This window comes from Heteronotia binoei, chromosome 5, assembly GCF_032191835.1.
Source record: "Heteronotia binoei isolate CCM8104 ecotype False Entrance Well chromosome 5, APGP_CSIRO_Hbin_v1, whole genome shotgun sequence".
Taxonomy (NCBI): Eukaryota; Metazoa; Chordata; class Lepidosauria; order Squamata; family Gekkonidae; genus Heteronotia; species Heteronotia binoei.
The window spans coordinates 74674457-74701675 of NC_083227.1; the positions used below are offsets into that span (position 1 = coordinate 74674457).

Consider the following 27219-nt stretch of genomic DNA (forward strand, 5'->3'; position numbering starts at 1 on the left):
GCTAAGCAGCCCCGGCAATTATTTGGATGGGAGACCTCCAAAGACTACCAAGGCCAGGAGGCAGAGGCAGGACATTCCCTGCCTCTGCCTCCTGGCCTCCATGCCCTGTTAGGAGTCACCAAGAGACCGTGATGACTTCCAGGCACAGACGCACACACACAAATGCAAAAAGGAAAAAAAAAGAATTCATTTATTTCATAAACTTTATACAATAATTTTACATGGTTTGCATAGTCAGTCAGTAAATACCTTCATTGGCATAAATTTAAACCAGACACTCCAGTCTAAGCCCACTCATTGAACTACAGCAGGAGTAACTTTGCATAGGATTGCACTATTATAGCCCCAAATAAGAACATTGGAATAACCATGCTGGATCAGACCAATGGTCCATGTACTCCAGTATCCTGCTTCCAAGCGGATAATAAGATGCCAAAGGAAAGCTCCCAAGCAGGGTCTTCAAACAACAGACTTCTCCTGCTGATGCCTCCCCACCATCTGACAATCAAAAGTGTTCAGCTGCCATGGCTAACAGCGAGCAATAGAACCGTCCTCCATAAATCTGTCAAACATCTTTAAAAATCTAAATGGCTAAGAGTATTGAACTACTATCAGTGTTGTGTAATGGCTGGTTTGCTGGAATAGGACTGGGGAGACCCAGCTTCAAATCCCCATTCAGCCAGAAGGTCACTCAGACTAACATACCTCACAGAGTATTATGAAGATTAAAAAATGATCTTGCTCCTTGGAGGAAGGGCAGGATAAAAATGAAATAGATCAATAGGCTTTAAAATACACAATGGTGGAGAAGAGCCCAAATAATTTGAAACAGTCAGTAATTTAAAACAAAAATACAGAATGACAATTGATGAGGGGCCTGAGACAATAGCATTTTTGTATAACACATAACACTTAAGGCACCTGGCAAATAGCAAGTAGTGCGAGAGTTCCTCAGTTGTGGTGCCACAGCAGTAAAGGTCTTGTTTCTTGTGGCCATCCACCTTGCCTCAGTGAATGTGGCACACATAACAGGGCCTCTCATGCAGATCATAATGTTCCAGCACAGGTTTGCATGGAGGCACCAACTTGTATTTGCTTATTATCTTGGTTGCTATAACTGGGAAACTGGTTTGCAGGTTCTGTATTTGATAGGAACCAGAAAATGCATGTTCAGAATAATTGGCTCTCTGAAGTAAATCAGTGGCCTCTTTTGCTACTGCTTTCCCTTCATGAAAACTGACGATGATAACAGTTGCTGTGAAGGAAACTTGTAAAAAAAATTGCAGTATGACCCATTGATGCACCATATAGAAAATGTGTTTTGGGAGGCTACTTGCAAATTCTACAAAAAATTGTACCTAGATCAAGTCATCACAGGGGCTTTTGGGACCCATTTTATTACACATATCAAATATGTTTGAAGAAGACATGGAATTTAAATTTGACACCAGTTTTTACAGAGCTAGCTCTCATCTTTTGTAACCCCTGATCATTGTCTTACCCTGTACTTTTAAACTTCTATTATTTGTAATTGCTTTCAGGGATATAATTGGGACAAAAGCATATAAACTGCTTTTAAATTTGTCAGATTCACTGGACTTTCTTTAAAGCATACATCTGCTCTAGCGCATCAGATTAGCAAATGGAAATCGTTCTCTTTTTAATAAGTCCATAACTAAACTTTTTTCAATTTAACTTTGACCAGATCCTGAAGATATTTGTGGACAACCCTTTTGTGATTGTGTTGCTGAAGCAGTCCTCAGCTGTGCGCTGCTTGGATATGAGTGCATCTCGGAACAAGCTGGCAGTGGTTGATGAAAACGACACCTGTCTCGTGTATGATATCAACACCAAAGAGTTGCTTTTCCAGGTGAGTGGAATAAAGCCTCACTTCTCCCCTTTCTGCAAACATTTAATTTAATGCTGCAAATATTAGATGGGATCAATGGTTTTGTGACATAAATGTGTTCTCTATACAATTGTTTCCTATCTGCTGAAGAATGCAAAAGCGTGACTGCTCTGTCACTCTCTGTATCCTGGAGAAAGGATAATTAAAATGGCTTCCTAAATGATTGGGGAAGGAACCTTCCATGCTCTGTGGGAGTACTTGGCCAGGTGGTAGGAATGGCATCTTCCTGTAGATATGACAAATGAAACAGAAAATATTGTTTGACAGTTCAAATAGAAGACTGTTGAGAAGGTATTGTCCAGGGAGAGCAAATGCACATCAGGATGAATGTGATTGTGTTTTCTAGCCCTGTTTCCATTTGTTCACTGACTTATGAATTTTTGCAAATGGGCTTTGTCCATTGTTACCTAAATGGTCCAGACATGTGTACACTCAATGTTTGGTGTGTCCCCATTGTGTGTTAAGAAGATACCCATGTAGCCAGGTAAAATTAGATTAGTGACCACTTCCTCTTGTGTGCCAAGGTTCAAAATTTGGTAGTAGTTCTCTCACTATGGGAGTATGGAGTTTCCCCAAAATAAAGCAGGCATAAAATAGAATCAAAGTTTAAATATTTAGAAGAAGGAAGAAGCAGGGCTATGATTGAGGCTTATTTCTCCTTTCCTATGCTGGGAAGTGCCTTTCAGTCTGAATGGAATTTTGTTGGAGCCCCATCTTAATTTTACTGAAACATAGGTATTCCCTTATTGAAATATAGAGATAGTAGCAAGGTAGTTTGAGGAAATAGCAGCTGTTTCTATTGCAGAGTTCTGGGGCTTGGGGTGGTGGTGGGTGGGCTGTATTTATACTGCAAAAATGTTGGAAGGTGAGCAGCAAACAGGCTGCAAAAGTGGGATTGATTTAGAACCAGAATGTTTGAATCTTTTGGAGCACTTTGATTCTGACTGCCAAGTAGGAAAATTTTGAGCAAAGATGTGACACACCAAAGTCTGGGTGTGAATAAACTGGTAACTGGCAAGTCTGGAAAATGGACAAAAAACCGACTTTGAACTCATGATTGTATCCCAGGGAAGCAATAGGCTTAAGACAGGGATGATTGCCAATATGTCTGTTCTGGTATCATCCATACTGTTGAGAACCCTGGAAGATTCATACCTATGGACTGATCATGCCTATGGGACCAGCATGCTTACAAGTTCTGAAAAGCAGGCTTTTATTCTCAAGTTACAGTGAATGTGTATAGGGCAGGCCAGCTGGTGTAGTCCCATTTATGTTCCATTTTGGGTCACTTTTGCGAGGCTGTAATTTCTGAACAGTCCAGGTGTGTTTGCTGCACGTATAAGCAGGGTGTTGTAGAAAAGTGAATTAAAATTGGAAGTGGGGGAAAGAAGTATCTTAGCTCTGCTTTCAAAAGCAGCACTAGCTTGTAAGAAGCACCAGGGGAAATGGGGACCTTGCAATACCCAGATCAACAGCTGTCTATAGTTAATCAAATAAAAGTTTGGTATACTGGTAACATAATTCACTTAGGCCAAGCAGGTAAACACTATACATTTTTAGAAGACCTTTTCATGCCATATTTAAAGTCTGAAAACAATATTGTTAGCTAGGGAACAATTTATTATTGTTCTAAATAGGCAATAATCAGATAAGCTTCTGTGAGCAATCTCATAGAAATGCCAAGGACTGCATATGTTCTTGAACTTATCCTCTGTCTGACTAACATTCACGTCACTGGAGCTTAAGCTGAAGTATCAAGTGGGCTGTGTTCATGACAAACAGATTTATTACAGTTCAGCAAGCATTTAATTAAGATCTATAGCTTTCCAAACACCAACATAAAAATGTGCACTGTACTTTTGACTCCAACACAGTCATTTAGCCTAAATAGACTGTCCTCTGCTTATAAAAATGCAGTTAATTATTGCATGTTGGTTCAATAATCTGTGCCATGTGCCCATTAGGAACCCAATGCTAATAGTGTGGCTTGGAACACACAGTGTGAGGATATGCTTTGCTTCTCTGGAGGTGGATATCTCAACATCAAAGCGAGCAGCTTTCCGGTCCATCAGCAAAAACTTCAGGGCTTTGTGGTGGGATACAACGGTTCCAAAATTTTCTGTCTCCATGTTTTTTCCATGACTGCTGTTGAAGTTCCACAGGTAATCTTGTTCATTGAATTTGTTTGCACTGCCAGATTCTAAAATAATTTTAATTGTTCATTCCATGGACCCGCCCAGCATGCTCCAAAGGTTTCAGTTCGTTCACCACATTCTCTTGGCCCATGCTCATAATTTATACAGTTTGGTATTTTATGTATTTATTTATAACATTTGTATTCCATCTTCTTGCTCAGTCAGGGCAACCAGAGTGGCTAATAGTTAAAATGAAACAATTCCTTAAAAATCATAAAAACCAGAACTGAAATTTATATTAAAAGCACATAAAACAGTAATCAAAACATATAGCAGGAAGGAGGAATCATTAAGGGAATGCCAGACAACATAAAAACCTTCATGTGCTAGTGGAAGAGAGTGACAACAGTGGACACACTAATAGTTCTAGAGATCCAATGATGGTTTCTTTAAGAGTGGTCATACTCTTGTCTCCTTTAAACTCCCTGGGAAGAGCCCTGAACTTATGGACAAATTTGTAATGTATGCTGGGGGCCCATATTCAATCTCTGCTGGCTTTAACCAGCTACGATGGGCAGAAGTCCAGGGATAAGGACCTTGGTAATCAGGTAGGTTCTTAAAAAAGTAGATGGTTCAGCACCTTGAATTGGGCTTGGAAGCAAATTGGGAGGCTGTGTAGATGGGCCAAGACTGGAGTAGTATTAGTAATAATGCATTGTGGCATTAACAGTGGGTTTGGGGGTTTTTTGCTCAGTCTTCTCCAGTTCTTTTCATTACAGCCTCCATCCCACATGGCTTTTGTCCATGCAGATACTGTGTCCCCAGCATAGCCTTTTTGGTGGTCAAAAGGGATACCCTCTTTCACCCATGGAAAAGTTGATTGAAATGAATATAATGCTTTGATGCAGTAAACAGCAGAAATGTTTTGTCCCTAATAAACAGGCATTCTTAACAAAACAATCTGTAATGATGGTAATAACTGAAAATGGACCAGCTGATGGCGCTTGGTGAATTGCAGAATTTTCCAAGTGCAATGATAATAGTTATTGATCTCTAGGGAACTGTGAGTTCTTATTAATGACACCTTCCTTTCATGCTTGAAAAAAAAGGTGGCAGAATTGAAATTTGGGCTTCTTGATTAGCCTTCTATATATATTCATAACTGACTAACAGTAGCAGAAGAAATATAAAATTGAGCGTGAAATTTAGCTCTCCAAAGTTTGCATGATCAAAAGATCTCTAGGAAATCCTATTCCTAGCACAAAAAGGGATGTTTTAAGTTTTTATTTTTCACACTTGGTTTTTATTTAAAAGAAATAAAAGTGGCCAACTAGAAAGGATGTAGTACATAGTGCTATAGAAAGGTTTGGTTTGGATCCAGTGGTGGTCACTGTTTGAAATGAAAACTTGAGAAAAAACAGACAAACTAAGGGGCATTCCATGTTTCTTAGAGGGGGAGAATTATACACGAGAGTGAGCTTGATAAATTAGACTGCAAAATAAATTTTCTCAAGGACTTGTGTGAAGTGTGGTGCACAGAAAGGAAATTAACAAATAGAATAGACTTTCAGATAATAAACTCAGTCAACACTGTTGCTAGAACTATAAAATCCCATTTGGGATTGGTTTTCAAAAAGGCTGTCTGGTAGACACGGGTGGCAATAAGATTGCCATCTGGCACTAATTAGCCCTACACAGAAATCTCTTTCAAAATAAATATATGTATACAGGAATAGATGTGTATATAATGCTGTGTTTTGAACAATGCAATTAAGTCATCACACTGGAAAGGATGGAGAAGTGCAGTTGAGATGAAATGGCAGAGACCGCAAAAGAAAAGGCTGGAATTTATTTGTGTTTAGCTCTGTCTAGCACATTTTTATCCTCCATTTCCTCCAAGGAGTTCAGTGTGGCACACATGGTTTTTTCACCTCCATTTTATTCCTGTAACCCTGTGAAGTAGGTTGAGTTGAGAGAGAGTGACCCTGGGCAATCCAGGGAGCTTTATGTCTGAGTGGGGGGTTTCAACCTAGGTGTCTTCCTAGTCCTGACACTCTAAGCACTATACCACACTTACAGATTTCCCACCAGAGAAAGCAAGTGCCCAATGTATGTTTTTAGTTCATTGAGAAGAGACTACTTTGATCAACTCTGGTCCTGTTTTTTGTATGTTTGGTTATGCCAGGATGGGGATAAGCATTACAGTGGACGTCCTTTGGCAAGCGATACATTGCGGACAGACAGCAACAGCACTTTGAGCCCTGGTCCAGCAAGTGACATGCATAAAGGGTTCCTTAATAGAGACAGGGAATTAGATGCAGAAGTATCTTCAGATTACACAGTTCTTTGGTTTGGATCCTAAGGTTCTAGTGCAGGGGGCACTTCCACTGTTGCTAGATTTTCATCAGTTCCTTTCCCCTTGCTGTGCTTCGAAGGTTTTATTGATTCCCCCCACTCCCCAGCAGGAGCTGTGGTTTGGGGAAGAATAACAGTGGGAAAGTGGGAAGGAGGAAAGTTCTGTGCTTGTGGTAGTTAGGATCCAGCCGCATAATTTTGCTTGTAGGATCAGCATTTTATCTAGGCTGGCTTAAATCCTGCCAACTTTCCTGTTGGTCCAAGAGTGAGGAAGGATCCCCATAAGGCTGTGCTGGGGTCATGGGACCTATATGGACAAACAACCATGTGGGACAGGGCTGCAGTGAGGAGAGTTGGTGAGATTGCTCCTTCCCTTTTGCATCAACAGAAAAACTGGTAGGATCCAATTCATTATTTTAGCAATTTTTACTATAGAATCTTAACAAATAAAATAAAACTCATTTGCCCAGCAGATACTTGCTGTCCTATAAAAATGATGTAATTTTGCCTGTGTGATTTAGAAAATGTCACTGATGTCTTGGTGCTTAACTTTGTTTCAAATGAAAATTTACAGTCTGCACCCATGTATCAATACTTGGAAAGAAAAATGTTCAAAGAAGCCTATCAGATCGCTTGTTTAGGTGTAACAGATGCAGACTGGAAAGAACTGGCTATGGAAGCTTTAGAAGGACTTGAGTTCGAAACAGCAAAGAAGGTAAAGCACTTTAGTTCATCTCCATTTTGTAATTTATATTAATATAAGTTAAAGCAAATTAGTACATGAATGTTCTCCTTTGTGATTAGGAGCTGTGAGCCATACATTTTAAAACATTAAGAATTCTTTCAAAATTTAACAGAATCAGCAAAAATTTGTAATATGTTTTCCTTTGTGTCCATTTTTGTTTACTGCAGAATAGCTAATTATTGACTTGAGGTTACAACAGAATTTTGTTTTTAATTCTTCAGTTTCTAAAAAGCAAATGGACTCTCTTCATTCCATTTGATAGCAGAGATAATTACTGGTTATAATGAAGTTAAATCAGAATAATTTCACTATGAGAAGAAAATATCCTGTTAGATACAAGTCCAATAGCACCTTATAGAGACCAAGAATATTTTGGGGGGATAAGTTTTTGAGAGTCTTAAGTTCCGTTTGACAGGTGTCTTATGAAAGGAGCTTTGACTCATGAAAGCTTATCCCCTAAAAATCTTGTTGGTTTCTGAGATGTTCCTGGATCATATCTGACTGTTGTGCTGCAGTCCAAAAGGGCTACCCACTGAAACTAAGAATATCCTGTTTTAATCTTGTACTGCCTATGTTTACCTCAGTGTGGCACTAAAGATTTGTTTTGCTAAAATAAAGTGAACCCATTATTATTTTTGGTTTATTTGCTTCTCCTCTCCAGGGTGAACCCCACTGATTTTGAATGTAGGTTTTGCATTCATTTTCTAATATCTCCTGCCTCAGAATAGTTTTGGATGTCTCCTTTACATGTTCTCCCACAGGAATGGGATACATAAGTTTAGCTTCAAATGTCATTATACTCATGTACATCTTTCCTGGTGTGCATGTGGCTCCCCATTCGGAGGGGGGTGGTGCATTTCTAGAGTGACATGGATTCAGTTTTAGGATTCTAAATCAATTTACTTGCACTTTCTACCTTTTTTGTTGTTGTTATAGAGTCTCTCTTTTTTACTATTAGGCCTTGGTAGAAGCCTTTTTTCTTTTTATCCAGTAGGGTTTCTAGCTCTCAGTTGGGAAATACCTGGAGACTTGGAGGTGGAGCCTGGGGAAGCTGAGGTTTGGGCAGGGACCTCACAGGGTGTAATGCCATAGAGTGCACCCTTCAAAGCAGCCATTTTCTCCAGGGGAACTGATCTGGAGAGAATTGTAATAGTGTGAGATCTCCAGGTGCTACCTGGAAGTTGGCAACCCTAAACAACACCACTATTTTCAAGTTAAATTTGATGTAGCAATAACATTTAAATAGTGTTTTCAGTTCTATCTGTCTTTCTCCTGGACAACACCCTATTAGGGAAAGATTTTTTTTTAAATTTTGCTTATATTGTTTTAAATACAAAAATATGTAAAATGTACAAGAGAGGAAATAAAATCTATGGGCTGGACCCAAAACACAAGAGGAAGTGCACCTGCTCTTGTTAGAAAGAGGTAATAATTTCTACTAATTCCTCCTCCCCTTGTGTTGCAAACTGTTCCTGAACATCCCCAATCCTCCAGAGGGGATTTTGGATAGGGGGTGGGATCCCTTTCATAGAATCATAGCATCATAGGGTTGGAAGGGACCTCCAGGGTCATCTAGTCCAACCCCCAGGTTGGATGAGAGGCAGAAAGGGGGAAGTGGCAAAAATGTATTTTTCAGAGCCAACTCTTCAGCTTTTTAAAAATTAATTTTGTAATAATCCAACAAGTTTACAATGTTTTTATTTTATATTTTGTGTTGTATAGGTGTTTTATAGAGCACATTTATACCCATTTTCAAAGCAGAGTTCACAAAATATATGAATTCTGATATTTATAGGTTACTAAAGGCCCCAAAATTAATCTGTTGTGTGAAATTTCAAATGCAAATAGATGCAATTTAAGGCAATGCATTTTAGGGCCAGTTCTGTAGTAGACCTTTAATCCTGGTTCAGCCCTGTCGACAAACTGACATTCTACACTTGACTCATGGAATCATAGAAACCAATGCTATGAGTTTATGATTCTATTATTCTAGTGTAGAAAATCAATTTGGGGACAAGGCTGAACCAGGATTAAAGGTCAAGGTCGGAATATGAGTAAGTGATGCCCTCAGCTTAAAAACTGGAGAGAGGCTTGTTAGTCCCCAGGTCTGGGCAGGGGATCCCCTGGTTTTGCAGGTTTCTCCCCACTGCCTGCCAGTTGGCAGTGGGAAAAGCCCCACCCCAACAGCCATGATATACTTTTAAACCTCTGCAGCTTTAGAAGCTTGCAAACTGTGTTAAATCTTAGAAGGAGGAAAGCTGCATGGGGACAAGGGCAAGCAAGAGCTATGTCGCTCTTCTGGGTGACTGTGTCATATGTGTGAGAAAGGAAGGGAGCATAGTCCCTCTGTTTTGCATTCATTTCAGAAGTCGTTTGCATAGTAAAATGGACAGTAAAGAGTAAACTAGAACCTGATTATGAGATGGAGGAAAACTCCACCCCTATACTGCTTCCTTACTTTTGTTTTCCTGTGTTAGTCTGAAGAAGTTGGTTGAAATACAGCAGATCATTACATTCTGCAGCTCCTGTGATTAAATTGCCCCAGTGAGATCACAGAAGTGTGGGCTTGCAAACTGTTTGTGTTTATTTTGGCTGCTTTGTGTGTGTGTGTGTATCCCTTAATATAGCCATGCTTGGAAATGCTACCAAAGCTGGCAAGGGGGTTTGACAAATTTCACTTTCATTTGGTGAAAGTGGTGCTGCTGGGGAACTCTTTTAATGTAAAAAGAGGATGAGGAAATGACGACTATATTCAGGGGAACTGCACTGCTGTATTTTATTTATTTATTTTAGGGAATTGGAAAGTCTCTGGGCTCCACCTCAAAGTCCCCAGGTATTTCCTGAGTTGGACCTGGCAACCCTAGTTGGAGAAGATTAATGTGAACCCAAGCAGCTTCTAGGACACCAAACATTTGTTTCACTTAGATTGTCCTTGTGTAATGAGCATATGTACAAACTTATGTACACAAGGATTTTTTAAAAAATATATCAATTTTAACAGTTTTCCAGAATGTAAATAGCGGTGATTGATTTATTATCTTAACCTTCCATTTTAGTTGTTGAAGGATATGGGAGTTGAACAAAATTCTTGTTTGTTCATTTATGTGCCCCACATTGTATTAGGCAATAAAAGCATGGGTGATGGTGCCCAACTTGCAGTGTTCTAAGGAGCTGATAGTGCAGAGGCCTCTCCTAGGCAAAACCATCACATGACTTTCCAGTAGGAAAGCTGTATGCAGGAGAAATACAGTGGTTATTCTCAGTGTTGGCAGTTGCTGAGAGGTCTAGAGGGTCAGAATTGCTCTGCTTGCCCTCTGGAAGTAGATTATCCCCCAGGGTTACCATTGTTAATTCTGATCAAGTTCTGTGCTTGAAGCCAGATTGAAATAAACTGATGAAAGGCGTGTTGTCCAGGAAGCCTAGATTTTCTCTCCTACTTCATAATTACTTTGTGAAAAGGCCAGGTTATAAATTGGTCTAAAATTAGGTGGATCATCAGTATTTAATAGATGGATTTCTTGATTTGAGAAGGAGGTAGTTAACCCCAATCCAGTGGAATATGGATGATTGTGTCTGAAAATTGCGCAGCTTATCCCAGTCAGCTGGGAAAATGCATCAGTTTGCAAACACTGCACTGCTGCCTTTTCTCACCTTTGTCTTTTTCTCTGTGTGTCTCTCTCCGTGGTGTAGTGGTTGATTTGCTGAGTATATGTTTCACTTGAAAGCCACTTGTAGAAAACCCTTTTTGCCATCCTGATCTTAAGTGAATTTATCTAGTGCATATACATTTATCCTTGTAGGATATAGCAAGTTGCCAAAAGTTGCAGCCTTGTAAAGATATGGCTGTGAATCAAAGGAGCCAAATCTGAGAACTATGCAGGGTATTGGGGCTTTCAACAGTTTTTACCAATGCTTCCTCTAAATTATGGAATATTGTGAGCAAAAATTCTACATTAAAGTTGAGCGCTACTGCATAAATTAGTTTGCTCTGGGGCCATTTTTCCTGCTAAGACAAAAATATGTGAGCCAGAGGCTAAAAAACTGTGAGCTAACTCACACTAACTCCGCTTAGAGAGAACACTGTTTTTTTATCATTCCCTTCCTGAGCCAAAATGCCAAATGGCTCCATGATTTAGAAGATGGGTGTATGTTGGCTATTGTAGCAAAAACAATGGAGAATGTATAGTTCTTTTGCATAGTAAAATAAAAGCTTTGTTATCCAGTGCTCCTGGGAAATGAGTATTGCTGCTTAATAAAAAACTCAGGCTGATTGCTCTGCCCCACACTACCCAAACCCTGCCACATTGGGAATATCATGGTGATTTCACCTCCCCATCTGATGGGAGCCTTACCCCCTTCTACTGAGTCATCCTATGCAATAAGCAGACAAGCAGGACAGCTGCCCAGGAGTCCTCCAGCAAAGCAGGCACCTAGCAGCTCACAACAAGGCTGAGGGGGAAGGGAGGCCCCAAAGGATGTCATCAGCTGGCAGCACTGGCTGTCAGAAGCCCAGCAAAGAAGCAGGAGGCATTAGGTTGAGTGATTGGAGAGGTGGGAATGAAGAAGCAGAGGTATGGAAGCCAAGGGGTGGGGGGAGGGAACTTGCCTCTATGTGATGCCAGTTAAGTGCGCATTCTGGATAATCAAGTGCTGGGTAACAGAGCTTTTACCATACTTAGGCCCAAGTAGATTGGAGAATAACGCAAAAGGAAACCCCATTGATTTAATGCCTCTAAGATGAGTGTTGAGCCTTTTATCTTTCTATAAATATCCCTGTATATAATTATTGCATCCAAAAAACGGACCGTAGCTATGACTTGCAGCTACAGAACTGTAAATGGAAAGGAACTGTCTTGATCATCTCTCCTATCTTGCCACAGCCCCCCCCCCCCCGCTTCCAAATCAGGGTATTCTGTATTCCAGTACAGGACAACAACAGAGGAATCAGAGGATATTGCTCTCCCTCTAGAAGAGAAATATCTTTCTACTTAAACACATAATATTTTGAATGCAACTTTATATATTCAAAATACATAGCAGATTAGCAGCTTTTTACATTTTCAGAGTCTAGCCCCAGTTTGATTTTTTTTCCCTCCCATTCCCACCCCCACCCCTTGCCCTCCAGGTACTGGTATAATTCTGTTCAGACCTAACATTGTAGTACACTCAAATGTATATGACACCTACTTGCTATAGGCACTTTATGATGAAAGACATTGGTAACAGCTTGCCATAAATGATTATGACTAAAGCAGTTCTATCCATCACTTGCTGCCAAATTAAATGAACATGAATCAGTTGTCTCAAGGGGACAGAGCAATTCTAATGCTCAGGGACCCAGTTCTTAATAAGGCTGGACAGTGTATAAACCACAAAGATTTATCCTCTGCTTAAGTTAATATACCTAAACACATGTGCTGAAGGTTATTGCAGAGCTGCATTTGTTTAATGTACTTGCCATAACCTCATCACACTTTAGGCTAAATGAAATGTGTGTGTGTGTGTGTGTGTGTGCGCCTCTTTTTTGTACTCATTTTTATCGATTTGCCTGTTGTGTGTGCTCAGAGCTTTTTTTTGTAGAAAAAGCCCAGCAGGAAATCATTTGCATATTAGGCCACACACCCTGATGTCACCATTGTTTTTCACAGGGCTTTTGTGTAGCAGAAGTCAAGCAGGAACTCATTTGCATATTAGGCCACACCTGCTGATGCCAAGCCAGCCGGAACTGCATTCCTGTGTGTTCCTGCTCAAAAAAAGCCCTTTGTGTACTCATTTTGTCATTAGCTATAGATTATAATTAACAGAGCTGTTGCGTGTACTCATTTTTAATTAGCTATAGACAGGGCTTTTTTGTAGAAAAAGCCCAGCAGGAATTATTTGCATATTAGGCCACACCCCCTGACATCATCATTGTTTTACACAGGGCTTTTTTGTAAAAAAAAAAAAAAAAGCCCAGCAGAAACTAATTTGTATATTAGACCAAACACCTTGACGTCAAACCAGCCAGAACTGTGTTCCTGTGTGTTCCTGCTCAAAAAAAGCCCTGGCTATAGATAGTAATTAATGGAGCTCAATAGCTGTTGACTCCTTACGTAACATATACAGGCATATTTATTTATTTGTATGTATCTTTTCTTCAACAGGCATTCACCAGAGTGAGAGATCTTCGGTATCTTGAACTGATCAGCAACATTGAGGTAAAGAGAGAAAATATTAAATAGGGTGAATTTAAGATAAAACCATTTGCAGAATTCATATGGTTGTATTTTAAAGTGACAGTTAGAGTGAAAAATGCTGAGTGTTTTGATTTAGAGGTGATGTTTGATAAATATTGACTTCTGATGGCAGAAATTTAATGAAGAATGGAAAACGCCTTGAATATTCAGTTATAACAGTTATAATGCTGCAGATTTCCTATGGCTTCTTTCAAAGTATTTTATAAATAGGAATTAATTAAGTCTTACCTCATCCTCTTGAGATGGGTAATTATTTTTATCTCCATTTTGCAGACTGAGGGGCTGGCACAGAGGTAATAAGGCTGGCCCAAGGTCACATGACTATCAGTGATAGCTGGGAGTGAATTTTGGGGCTTGCAGCTTTCATATTATGCTCTCAACCTGTTCAAATACCTAGCCCATGAGTTGATAGATTTTTAATTAAAGAATAATTACTGTGAAGAATCTCAAGGAAAAAATAAATTTGTCACCACACTGACCTTCCTGTAGGATATTATAGTAATGAAAAGCATGTGTATCCACAATGAAAAGTCGAATGCAGATGTTAATTGGGGTTCTTATCTTGGGACACAATCTTCATTCTGCTGTCCTGTTCCTGCAAAAATGTTCTTGTTTTGACACAGTGCCAAGAAAATTAATTACAGACATGGATGGCATTGGATTTGAGAAGGCATGCTACAGTAATAGCTCTCCTTACAAACTAAGGGCTGTTTGGGTTACCAAATCAGTCTATCAGCTGCCCTGTCGCTGTATATGGTTCTCCCCTGTGTCAGTTGTGATGCCTGAAAGAGAACAGCAGGTGCTTTCAAATGGCATGGCTGGCTTTGAGATGTGAAAATGGTTGCTTAGTCATTCCTTTCAATTAATTTTGCTGACATCTACATTTAGAGCTGACATTCTTTAATATGACAAGATGTATCTGTTTAAACCAAGATAACCTCACTGTACATCTGGGATTGCTTACTGCCTGGAGGAAAAAATTCTTTTAGAGGTTTCTTTTTTATTTTTAAAGGGTTTTTTCTGGGTGTGTGTGTACGTTTGCATGCTTGCATGCCTGGAAGCCATGGTGACTTCTGGCAACCCCTAGTGGAGCTAGGACATTTTTCAGAGAGGTGGCTTGATAAGCCAACCTCTGCGTCCCAGCCTGGTATTCCTTGGAGATCTCCTTTCCAAGTACTTCCCAGGGTCTGCCCTGCTAAGCTTCCAAGATCTGAGATCAGGCTTGCCTGGGCTACCCATGTCAGGCTCCTTTCAGCAGAGGTTTAATAGGGTGTTGTTTACCAAGTGATGTTATTTTCTTCCGTACCTTGAAAAGCTTCATTTGCCCATTTCAAAACTTTAGCCTGTATTAAAGGGACAGGACAATTTTTTCCAGGCCACCTGGCAACCATAGGTAAATTCAGGGAAAAGAAAGGAAGCAGGGTTACATGGACATTAAGAATTTCCCATGCAATTGCCTTCTTATGTATTAAATATGCCATTGTTAACCTTTTAATATTAGAGCTTTTGCTTGATCTTGCCAGGACCTAACTCCACATTAGTGCAGTCAGGTGTGCAGGTGGAATCTCATGCTGGCACTTCAGTTCCCAAGTTCATTGGGTCCCCATTTTCCTTGGGACTGTGCCAGAAAGATACTTATACCTGTGCCTTCATGCTGTTTCTCAACCTGAAGCATCCCTGGGGGAGTTCTATTTGTATACCCCTTCAGTAAACATGGAATCCCCAGCAGGGCATATAGAGCTCCCTGGGGCTCTTTCAGATCAGAATATCAGTGGGTTTTTTTGTGGGGGAAGGCTAAATTCCTTATGCCTGTAGTCCTAGTCCAAATCAGGTTCTGCAAGCCGAGGAATTGAGATCCCAGTAGAGTACTTACAAGCACATGTGGATTGCACAGATCCAGGGAGGAAGACCCAGGGGAAAAATATAATGAGCAGGTAGACCCCAACCATCTGTGTAATTTTTTAGCATCCTGTTTCCTGGATGCATCCAGGGAGCCCATAAGCAGGACATTGACATAACATAGCATCCCCATTGTATTGCTTGGTATATAGAGATGATGTATATAGAAATGACATTTAGCTGATGAGCCATTTATATAGATCTATGCTCCACAAATCTGCTGGATCCAGATACTTGTGTCATGATGGTGTTTCAGTTGTAAAGATGTTGCATTTAGTTCACTTGTGTGGAAAGTAGCTGCCTGATGTCACTAGTGTTATGCCTCATGTTACCAATGCCTCACCTCTAACACTATGTTTGTTGTTATTTGAAGACTCCGAGTTCCCTGTAGTTCAAGAAACAGCAATTCTGCCTGTCCTTCCTTCCCATTTTGTCAAGTTAATTTTTAAAAAGATTAATATAGAGGTTGTGTGTACCCACTACCACTACACAAAAACCTGGGTCAGTTTTACTGCCCAACTTTTGATAGCAGAACTACATTAAAAAACAACAACTTCCATGGTACTTTGAGAGGCCCTTTCGGGCAGAAATGAAAAGTGTTTCCTGTTTTCCTTAGTACTGGAGCATATATCAAGCTTTATTCTAAGTGAAATACCCAGCATCCTGGCAGTCCTTTCGAGCAAAGCTGACTCATTTAGAACTGGGTGTCATCCCCCTGCAACAGATCTCATGAGAACAAAGTGCCATAGTTTAAAATCTTGGGGGAAGATCACACAAGAGGGAAATGTAATTCAAATATGCTTTGTGAGACTGGGAGGATCTATCATTAAGATGCATAGGAGGGGGGAATCCCAGGGAAGAAAAGGCCTGGACAAAATCAAAACAGCAAGCCTCAAGCATTGCGTTAACTGGAACTGAATATGGTCTCTCTAAACTGAGTTAAATCACACATTAGACTGTATCTTGGAAAAGTACATCCTTTCCTAGTAACTCTCCTCAGCTCTATAAGGGAGCTCCTCAGTGGCTGTGTTAATGGGGTAATTAAGCATCTTACACTCATAACCATTATAACATTAAGCCGTCTCTGCGCTCATGACGTGTTATGGACAGTCGCTAATTGGCATGAGGGATCCCACTGCCAAATCTCCATGTCTTTTTTGTGATGTTCTTGCCAAACTCAGTGTGTGCAAGAACTTCAAATTAATCTTTATGTTCATTTCTCTTTTATCTCAGATAGCATAACTTTCAGCAGCAGCTTGATAAATTTCAGCACAACAATTTATTATGATCTTGAAAAAAAATAATTGCAAACATTTTGGAAGTGTGTTTTTGCACATTTGAGAAGGAAAAATAAGTTTCCTTTTTATTTTTTGTTTGGTAGTAGTATGCACCTGCTGTGTTTGCACATGTCTTTCAAGACAGAGCTAACTGGTGCCGAATCTCCTCCTGTGTTGATTTCCTCGCTCACTAGAATACTTCTGTGATCTTTGCATGAAGCATTTCCTTCCTGAAGTGATTATTCCTGATTTTCTTTACATAGTAGTATGTAATGCTGAGAAGCTATCCTTTTGTTGTATAATTTTCGCCTGTATTATGTAAAACTAAGCAAAAGAAGCCTGATTAGAGGGACAGAATGAATAGGGTCCTCTTGTGGGCCCATTCTAGTAAAGACTCAGTAAGTCCGAGATTTCCAGCACTAGCTGCAAATATTTCCATTACACATTTGAAGAAGAAGAGTTGGTTTTTATATCTTGCTTTCCCCTACCTTAAGTAGTCTCATATTGGCTTATAGTCTCCTTCTCTTCCTCTTCCCACAATAGGCACCTTGTGAGGTAGGTGAGGCTGAGAGTAGGGTTGCCAGGTCTTACCTGGCTGCCAGCGGGGTGGGGTGGGTGGGATTGCCCTTGTGCACGCTTTGGTGCCATAGAGTTTTTAACCAAAATTCTAGAGTGTCCTCACTTGACGTGCCCGGCGTGATTACATCATTTCTGGATGACGTCATCGCACCAGGCACATTGGGCAGTGACAGAGCTCTTCAGGGGTGGGCTCCCCCTGCCAGCCAATTCTGTGCCAGTGAGTTGGGGGCCTCAAAATCAGGGGGAAACTCTCCACCAGCAGGAGGATGAGAACCCTAGCTGAGAGAGTCCTTAGAGAAATATGACTAGCCTATGGTCACCCAGCAGGGCTTCATGTGGAGAAGTGAGGAATCAAATCTGATTCTCCAGATTAAAGTCCACTGTTCTTAACCACTACACCACACTGGAATGACTCATCTGAGGGATTTGCCCAATGGCAGATCATTCCTGTGACACACTCCCATACACACCCACAAATGAAACAAGCGTTCAGAAAATGGCTGGAATTTATTGTTTAGAGTGTTTTCTCCCTTTTTTTCTTTCTTTTCTTTTTGTTAAGCATACAGAAGACAGGCAAACCCTAAGTTCTGCTCAGTAAATGTTTTCTAGTTTTGCTCAAGGGCTTTTGCTCTCCGTAAACATCATCTCTGCAAAACTTAGTCTTGTTGTAGAGGTGTAGGAGGAGAAAAGGAGAGGAACAGTTTTCAGAATTAAATATTGCTGCCTTGCACAACACTGAGAAATGGGGAAAGGGGAATAGGATTGAATCTATTTAGCAGATAATTAAAGCTGAATGATATCCATTTCTGGATAATCTATGTGAAGGATTGAAGAGGAGAGTAATAGAGAGAAGAGCAGGATACCAGGTGTGCCCTATCAGGCAGATTCTGAACAAAGGAGGTATACAGTGAACAATGTTCATTTTAATCACTGCTCTAGAAGTCTGTGTAACTAAATTTTTTCCATACAACCCAATTTTCAGCAAGGCCAGCTTTCAACGATGTAAAAATGTCAGAGGTACTAAAGAGTAAAAGACTTGTAAGTGGCACACAGTGCTTTTTAAATAATATAAATATCCTTAGATCCTGCTGTTGGTTCTGACAGGAATGAAAGACAGAGTGATACTTTGAGCAGCTAAAGAGGTAACCCAGGTGGTCTGCCCAACCTTTCCTTTCAGATTTTTTAATGGCAAACTTTGTGAGCAATATTATTAAGGCCATTGCTTTTAAAGATGTGTGGTGTTCTTAGAACAGCAATTGATTCATTTCTGACAGCATGTGTGTACAGGTGCGTATACACACACATCTTTTCTCAAAGTTTCATTTATGACAGAAAACTGGTTTTGTTCCCTGCTAACAAGCCACACATTTCAAGGCAGGTGGCAACGAATTAAAGCTATCTTTTTCTGAAGCCTTATATTTATTTCATTGGGGGGTTTATTGTGCACTTGGTTCAAATTGTTGGAAGATATTTTTCTTTCTTCTGGGGTAATGGCTTTGAAAATTCTTCATTTGTAATTTATTTTTAGCTGTCTTTCAGTAATGACTTTTTTATTAAAAAGTTGTGATCAGTGCCTTGTTTCTTCACTGGAAGAGGCTGCATTTAAAATATGAAGCACTTAATTAAAATTACAGGCATTCTCTGGTGTTGATCACCATAACAACAAACTGATAGTGCAGATGGTGGCCATTAATTTTCAAAACAGATTCACCACTTTTTGGTGTTTCAGTCTTGCTTATTAAATTGGTATTATGCTCTGAAATCTGAGAGTAGCAAACAGTTGAATTGACCTTTTACTTTTGGGTTCATATAATCATTTTGGTTGCTTCATTAACCTTGTCAAAAGTTGTGCGAGCTTTACCAAGTATCACTCATGTTAACAAGTAGATAGAAATGCAAATACATATTCTTAAAATTTGGCCAATTTGTATCCATCTCCTAGCTGTGCTGATGAGGGGAAATAATTGAGCCAAAGAAAAAGAGGCCAGAGAATAGAGAGGGGTGGGAAAAGTAGAAAATATCAAATAATTCTATTGATCCATAAACTGTTTTAATATTAATGTTGAGTTTTTTTAAAAAAAAGTTGAAACCAAACTCATTTCCAAATATCTATTGGGGGCATAGGGGGACAATTGTCCTGGAGGTACCCACTTACATGCGGTGTGCCTCAAGGGGGTTCTTTCCCTGATGCTGTTTAACATCTATATGTGCCTCCTTGCCCAGATTGTCTGGAGATATGAGCTGAGATGCCTTCAATATGCTGATGACACCCAGCTGTATCTGTTGATGGGAGGCCAATCTGGACCGGGCGTTGCTATCTGTGGCGAAATGGCTCAGGCAGAATTGTCTAAAATTAAATCCAGCAAAGACAGAGGTCCTGTGCCTGGGTTACAGCGGTCTAGTAAGAGTGATTCCCCTACTGACCATTGATGGGGCACTGTTGGTGCCAGGGTCTATGGTTAAGAGTATGGGGGTACTCCTGGAGCCTTCATTGACAATGGAGGCCCAGCTGGCAGCCACTGTCAGGTCAGCCTTTTATGATTTTAGGTCGATAAGGCAGTTGGTCCCCTTCCTGGAGTGTGGCAACTTGGCAACAGTGATCCATGCTACAGTCACCTCGAGAATAGACTACTGTAATGCCCTCTACATGGGGCTACCCTGGTCTCAGATCCGGAAGCTGCAGATAGTGCAGAATGCAGCAGCCAGGTTGTTATTGGAGCTGCCTGTACAGGTGCATATTCAGCCTGTGCTGGAAACGCCGCATTGGCTGCCTGTGGCATTCCGGATTTGTATCAAGCTGCTGGTTTTAACCTTTAAAGCCCTATATGGCCTGGGACTTGCTTACCTTCGAGACCGCCTTTCCCCAGATGTGCCCCAGAGAGCACTGTGCTCAGGATCTCAGAATCTGTTAATGATCCCCGGGCCAAAGGAAGCCTGACTAACCATCACCAGAACCAGGTTCTCTGTAGCAGCTCCCATGTGTTGGAATGTGCCCTCTGAGAACATCAGAGCCCTGTGGGACCTACCACAGTTCCACAGGGCTTGCAAGACTGAACTTTTTCATATGGCATTTAACAAGTAAGGGGAGACAACTGTGATGGCTAAGGACTGATAATATTGTCCAACATCACTGCACCATGAGCGCCAAAGATTAGTTAAGATTCGTAATTTATTGATTTTAGTGAATATTATTGTTTTAATGTTTTATATCTTGTTGTTTGTTGGTTGTTAGCTGCCCTGAGCATGTAACGGGGAGGGCAGGATATGAAATACATAAATAGATAAATAAAAATTACTCCTCATGAAAATCATAATGCCCATGACTGAAATACGTGTTGTGTCATGGGTGCTGGGGACCCTGTAGAGGAAGTTGAGCCTGCAGCAGAAACTGTGCCCCTGCCACCTGCACCAGTGCCCCTGCCTCCTGCTGGAGAAGATCCCAGCCCCCCTGCCTCGCCCTCTCGGGTGGCGCGTGTGCGTGACCGCCTCCGTCAGGACCTCAGGGATCGGAGGAGGGCGGCACGCTCACAAGCAAGATGCTCCCTGAGCCCTGAGTTTTGAGAGGATTCTGGCCCTTCTAAGAGCAAGGATGCTTGAGTTGCAACAGGATCCTGGCTGCCTCTCTGAGCCAGCAATTAGCCCAAATGGGCAACAGCCAGCAGAGGGCTATATAGCTGTAGGCTTTGGGAGGAGGCTTTGTGGAAGCAACTAGTCATCTACCTGACGTCCTAGCATCCACTTCGGCTTTTGACTTTGGACCTCCTGACCTTGGCTTGACTTCTGGACCCCCTGACTACGGCTTCTGAACCTCTGACCTACGATACCTGGACAACGATTTGGCTTTGGCACCTTGGACACTCTTGCTCACCGGTTACAGACCTTGGACTGCCCCTGGACTTCGCCTGGCCTGGCCCCAGCTCGTGACAGATTGCTTCCACCCACACAAACACCCATTCCACAGGATGGATGCTGAAGCAAGTGGAACCGCAGGACTACTGGCTGCCCTCCAAGCCCAGGTACAGCAGCTGACACAGGCAGTAGTGCACTTGCAGCAACAGCCTGCAGCCAGTGCTCCAGCCAAGTGCCCAGTTCCCCCACCTGACAGATTTGGGGGTGCTGTGGAAGAATTTCCTGCGTTCCTGGCACAGTGTCAGCTGTACTTTGAACTAAGAGCACGGGACTTCCCCAATGACAAGATGAAGGTGTGTTTTATCATTAGTCTGTTAAAGGGGCAGGCGGCCAAGTGGGCCACACCCCTACTGGTTGGGTCCTCTCCCCTACTGACTGATTACCAGGGGTTTGAGGCCCACCTGTCTGCTGCCTTCTCCAACCCAGTCCAAGCAGCCACAGCCAACCGGAAAATCAGGGCCCTGAAACAAGGCCAGTCCTCGGTGGCTCAGTATGCCACCGAATTCAAGCTCCTGGCCCAAGACTTGGCGTGGAATGAGGCTGCTCAGATGGACCAGTTTACCGAGGGGTTGGCAGAGGAAGTCCTGGACGAACTGGCCAGGGTGGAGCAGCCCCCCACGCTCCAGGAACTTATCACCCTCTGCCTCCGCATCGATGGCCGCCTGGAAAGTCGCCGCCAAGCCAAGACCCGAGGGCGCCAGCTCCCTGCGCCATGCCACTTGGCTCCTCTCCCATCCCCAGCTAGTACCAGAGACGAGGGTGAGCCTATGCAGCTTGGAGCTGCTCGACCCCGCCTGACTCCAGAAGAAAAGGCCAGACGCCGCACGCAGAACCTGTGCCTCTACTGCGGCATGGCAGGCCACTATGCCTCTGGCTGCCCTGCTAAACATCAAATACCCAGACCTACATTGCCACCGCCGCCAAAAGGCCAGCCCCAGGCGTAAGAGGACCCTCCAGCCTGGGGCGACTAGCTGGGTCCTCCGAACAACAGGCTGATACCCCGGGCCCGTTCCTGCTACCAGTCAAACTCCATCTGCCCGATGGACGCTGGCTGTTCGTGTATGCCATGCTGGACTCGGGAGCGGCCCACTGTTTCATAGATGCCGCCTTTGTAAAGCAGCACCAGATCCCAGTGCAGCCAAAAGAGATTCCGACGCTGGTGGAGGCTATTGACGGGCGCCTCCTCCGTTCTGGCCCCGTCACCCAGGAGACCTGTCCCATCACCTTCCACGTCCAGCAGCACCAAGAACAGCTGCAGTTTGATGTCGCCCGCATGCCTCGCTTCCCGCTGATTCTAGGCCTTTCCTGGCTGAAGCTGCACAACCCCATCGTGGACTGGGCTCAGCAAGAACTACGCTTCCGAGACCCATGCCCCCATCTGACTCCTCCCACCACTCTAGCAGCCGGCATCCCGAGTGGTGGTCCTCAGCTCCCTCAGAAGTATGCAGATTTCGCCGATGTCTTTGAAGAGACAGGAGCAGATCAGCTTCCCCCTCACCGACCCTATGACTGTGCCATTGATTTGGTACCTGGGGCACCACTCCCGGTGGGGCGTCTGTACCCAATGTCGGAGCCTGAGTTGGCAGCTTTGCGAGACTACCTGGACAAGAACCTGAAGCGCGGATTCATCCGACCCTCAACTTCTCCCCTGTCTGCTCCAGTCCTCTTCGTGAAGAAGAAAAGCGGGGAGCTCCGGCTGTGCAATGACTACCGGGCCCTGAACAAGATCACCATCCGCGACCGGTACCCTCTACCACTGATCCCTGAACTCTTGGATCGTTTAAAGGGGGCCCAAATCTACACCAAGCTGGACCTCCGCGGAGCGTACAATTTGGTGCGCATACGGCCCGGAGACGAATGGAAGACCGCGTTTGGGACCCGATACGGGCAGTACGAGCACCTGGTGATGCCCTTCGGATTGACCAACGCCCCCGCTGTCTTCCAGAGGTTCATGAATGATGTATTCCGGGACCTGCTCGACCGCTTCACTATCATATACCTGGATGACATTCTAATTTACTCCCGCAATCCTGCCCAGCATGCCGAGCACGTCCGCCAGGTCCTACAGCGCCTACGAGCCCATGGCCTCTACGCCACGCTGGAGAAGTGCGACTTTGACCTGCGCTCCGTCGAGTTCCTTGGTCACATTGTGTCACCACAGGGAATCCTCATGGACCCAAAAAAGGTGGAAGCGGTCCTGACCTGGCAGGCCCCTCAGAATCGCAAAGACCTGCAGCGGTTCCTTGGTTTTGCCAACTACTATCGGCAATTCATCCCAGCCTATGCATCTCTGACAACACCCCTGACTCAACTACTCCGCCCCAAAGAACCTTTCCACTGGTCCCCAGAGGCCGATAACGCTTTCTCCACCCTGAAGACCCGCTTCGCCACCGGGCCACTCCTGAGATACCCCGACCCCCAGCTTCCCTTTACGGTGGAAGCTGATGCCTCCAACGTGGCCCTGGGAACAGTGCTGTCCCAGCGCGAGGAGCCGTCCCAGCCACTCCAGCCCTGCGCCTATTACTCACGCCAGCTCACTGCGGCAGAGAGCAACTACACCATCTGGGAGAGGGAGTTGCTCGCGATCAAGGTGGCTTTTGAGGTTTGGAGACATTACCTTGAAGGGGCTCGCCACCCTGTCCAAGTGCTCACCGACCACCGGAACTTGGAGCATCTCCAGACCACCCGCCGTCTCAACCAGCGCCAGATCCGGTGGTCCCTATTCTTCTCCCGCTTTGACTTCAAGATCACCTACATCCCCCATACCCAGAACCGGAAAGCCGATGCGCTCTCGCGGAAACCGGAATACGCTCCTGCTTCGACTGAGACCGTGCCTGCTGCTCCCATCCTGCCACCCTCAGTGTTTGCAGCCACCTCCACTTCACCAGCACTCGTGGAGGACATTCGTGCTAGCCAGGCCAATGATCCCTGGGTCCAGCAACACCTCCAGGCACTCCAAGATGGCTCAACAGGCGAGTTCACGACTCGAGGCGGCCTCTTGCTACACCACGAACGCCTCTATGTGCCGCCCGGGCCCTTGCGGGCAGAAGTACTACGCATGACCCACGACGCGTTACCCGCTGGGCACTTTGGACAACATAAGACCACCCACTTGCTGACACGGGAATTCTGGTGGCCACGAGTTCGCTCCGATGTTGCCCGTTATGTCAGCTCCTGTGACGTCTGCCGACGGGCCGAAGACGTCCCAGCCAAACCCTCGGGGTTGTTACAGCCCTTGCCCACACCCTCAGGACCCTGGGATACCATCTCGATGGACTTCATCACGGAACTTCCACGATCCAAGGGTCAGACGGGCATCTTGGTGGTCGTCGACCTATTTACCAAGATGGCCCACTTCATTCCGTGCCCGAAACTTCCCACAGCTCAGGAGACAGCCCAGCTCTACCTGCAACACATCTTTCGTCTGCACGGACTCCCAGCCCACCTGATCTCAGACCGGGGCCCCCAGTTCTCCTCTCGGTTCTGGCAAGCCCTCCATTCCAGCCTGGGGACTCGAGTGCACCTGTCCTCAGCTTACCACCCACAGACAGATGGTCAGACAGAGCGCACCAATGCCACGCTAGAGCAATATCTCCGCTGTTACACCTGCTACCAGCAGGACGACTGGACCACTCTGTTGCCTCTAGCGGAATTTGCATACAACAACGCGGTCCATTCCTCCACCCAAATGACCCCGTTTGCTGCAACCTACGGGTACCACCCTCGGTTCTTCCCGGCGATCCTGCCACCCACGAATGTCCCCGCCGTTGAGGCCTACCTGCAAGAACTCCGCGCCAGCCAAGACTTGCTCCGAGAGCAGCTACAGCGGGCCAAGGAAGCCTATAAACTAGCTGCGGACCGGAAGAGGCAGGAAGGCCCCCCAATCCAGCCGGGGGATCAGGTGTGGCTCTCAACTCGCTACCTGCGCCGGCCTGGTCGGTCTCACAAGCTGGATGCGCGGTTCATTGGACCCTACCCTGTCTTAGAACAAATAAACCCCGTCGCCTTCAGGCTCCAGTTGCCACCCCACCTCCGCATTCACCCCGTGTTCCATCGCTCCCTCCTTGTTCCAGCTGCACGCCCTGACCCAGCTCGGCCTCCTTCTCCACCGCCACCACCACCAGTGTTGGTGGATGATGAAGAAGAATACGAGGTGCGCCAGATCCTGGACTCCCGGTACCATCGTGGAGGCCTCCAGTACCTTGTGGACTGGGAGGGATACGGCCCAGAAGACCGGTCTTGGGAGCCCGTGGACAATCTTCATGCCCCAGACTTGGTGCAACGGTTCCACAACGACCACCCCGACCTCCCAGGCCCCTCGACGGAGGGGGGCCCTGGGGGGGGGGATAGTGTCATGGGTGCTGGGGACCCTGTAGAGGAAGTTGAGCCTGCAGCAGAAACTGTGCCCCTGCCACCTGCACCAGTGCCCCTGCCTCCTGCTGGAGAAGATCCCAGCCCCCCTGCCTCGCCCTCTCGGGTGGCGCGTGTGCGTGACCGCCTCCGTCAGGACCTCAGGGATCGGAGGAGGGCGGCACGCTCACAAGCAAGACGCTCCCTGAGCCCTGAGTTTTGAGAGGATTCTGGCCCTTCTAAGAGCAAGGATGCTTGAGTTGCAACAGGATCCTGGCTGCCTCTCTGAGCCAGCAATTAGCCCAAATGGGCAACAGCCAGCAGAGGGCTATATAGCTGTAGGCTTTGGGAGGAGGCTTTGTGGAAGCAACTAGTCATCTACCTGACGTCCTAGCATCCACTTCGGCTTTTGACTTTGGACCTCCTGACCTTGGCTTGACTTCTGGACCCCCTGACTACGGCTTCTGAACCTCTGACCTACGATACCTGGACAACGATTTGGCTTTGGCACCTTGGACACTCTTGCTCACCGGTTACAGACCTTGGACTGCCCCTGGACTTCGCCTGGCCTGGCCCCAGCTCGTGACATGTTGCATCCTAAATACCACCAGTGGAGTTCTTCACCTCCTTCTTCCTGCCCATTGTGAGTGCTCTGAAATTCTGGTCTTGAACATCCTCAGGAACAAAGTGGAATGCAAAGTGGAGGTCTGCAGTGGGAAAGAACTGGTGGAAATCATAGGCTCTTCCATTGCCAACAGAAGTGTCATTTTGCTGGCATGTTGGCTCCTGAGGATCCAACCTGTACAGTGGACAGTTTATAGCAACTCTCTGCCATCTTAATACTTTCAAGATGCCTTTGGATCATTTGGTTAATTTGTATTACATTTGCCCTGGTGGCTGAAGATGCCAGGCCTGGGCAGGCAAGAGCCGTTGCTTCTGTCTGCTTTATCAGCTGATGCTCTGCTTCTTACCCCCTCTTTTGTTGTGCTGTGAGGCATTTTGCATAATAGCTTTGTGTGCCAGCCCAAAGTCTATGACAACAGATGCTCCTATTGTTTGCCAGATTTTCTTGTTCGGTGTCAAAGTTTCTTTAATCATATTTTAAAAATGCACTTACATAAGAGCTCTGGAGTTTCTCCAAATTCTCTATCTCACTGCATGGTCCTCCAGTATCATATTTCCTGTACATACATTCAAACCAACATGGCCATTTCTGTTTGAGAAGAGCCAGGATGTTTGGTCATTTGTTGCTGGAGTAAAGCATTTGCACTGATGATTTTACCTTGCCCAGAAATGCCAAAAAGACCACATAAATCATTAGGGAGAAGATCTTGGGGTTGGTTTCTTGACAGCCAGAAGTGGTTCATTTCTCACTGGCATGGAAGAGGGTAATGGGATCTTGTAGTTCCGCATCTTAAAAGGTGTCTTTGGAATTTTTCAGGAATCCTTAACGGTGCCATGCATAGTACACAGTAGTTCATTTAACAGTACAAGTATTTAGTTCCTCATTTGGTGACAAGTTACTAGCTGCAGTGGATCCAAAATAGCAAGTGAGACACTTGTCCTTGGCTGTTGTACTTTGAAAACATGTGTCTCAAGACAATACAGCTTGAGAGAGGTGTTCCACAGACATCTGCTTCTACATGTTGGAGATCAACCAGGCATCAAGTGTCTTTTGGCAGTGAACTTAGTAGCAATGAGGCTAATGGTGGTTATATTTTGCATTTCTTGTTACAGGGTTGTACCAAGGGCTAATGTTGGCTAGGGTCTGTATCATATGTAACAGACATTTCACATGCTGTCTTTACTTTTAACCATTGCACCC

At 44.3% G+C, this 27219-nt stretch overlaps 1 protein-coding gene across 2 annotated transcripts in view; it reads left to right on the top strand.

Annotated features, from left to right (window-relative positions):
• Window positions 1–27219, top strand: part of IFT122 (intraflagellar transport 122) — a 79325-nt gene that overhangs the window by 27658 nt on the left and 24448 nt on the right. For both annotated transcript variants that reach the window (XM_060239639.1, XM_060239638.1), the window contains 4 exons: window positions 1706–1870; window positions 3874–4071; window positions 6974–7114; window positions 13288–13341. In XM_060239639.1, coding sequence (XP_060095622.1) covers window positions 1706–1870; window positions 3874–4071; window positions 6974–7114; window positions 13288–13341 — 558 coding nt within the window. The remainder of the gene's footprint in view (window positions 1–1705; window positions 1871–3873; window positions 4072–6973; window positions 7115–13287; window positions 13342–27219) is intronic.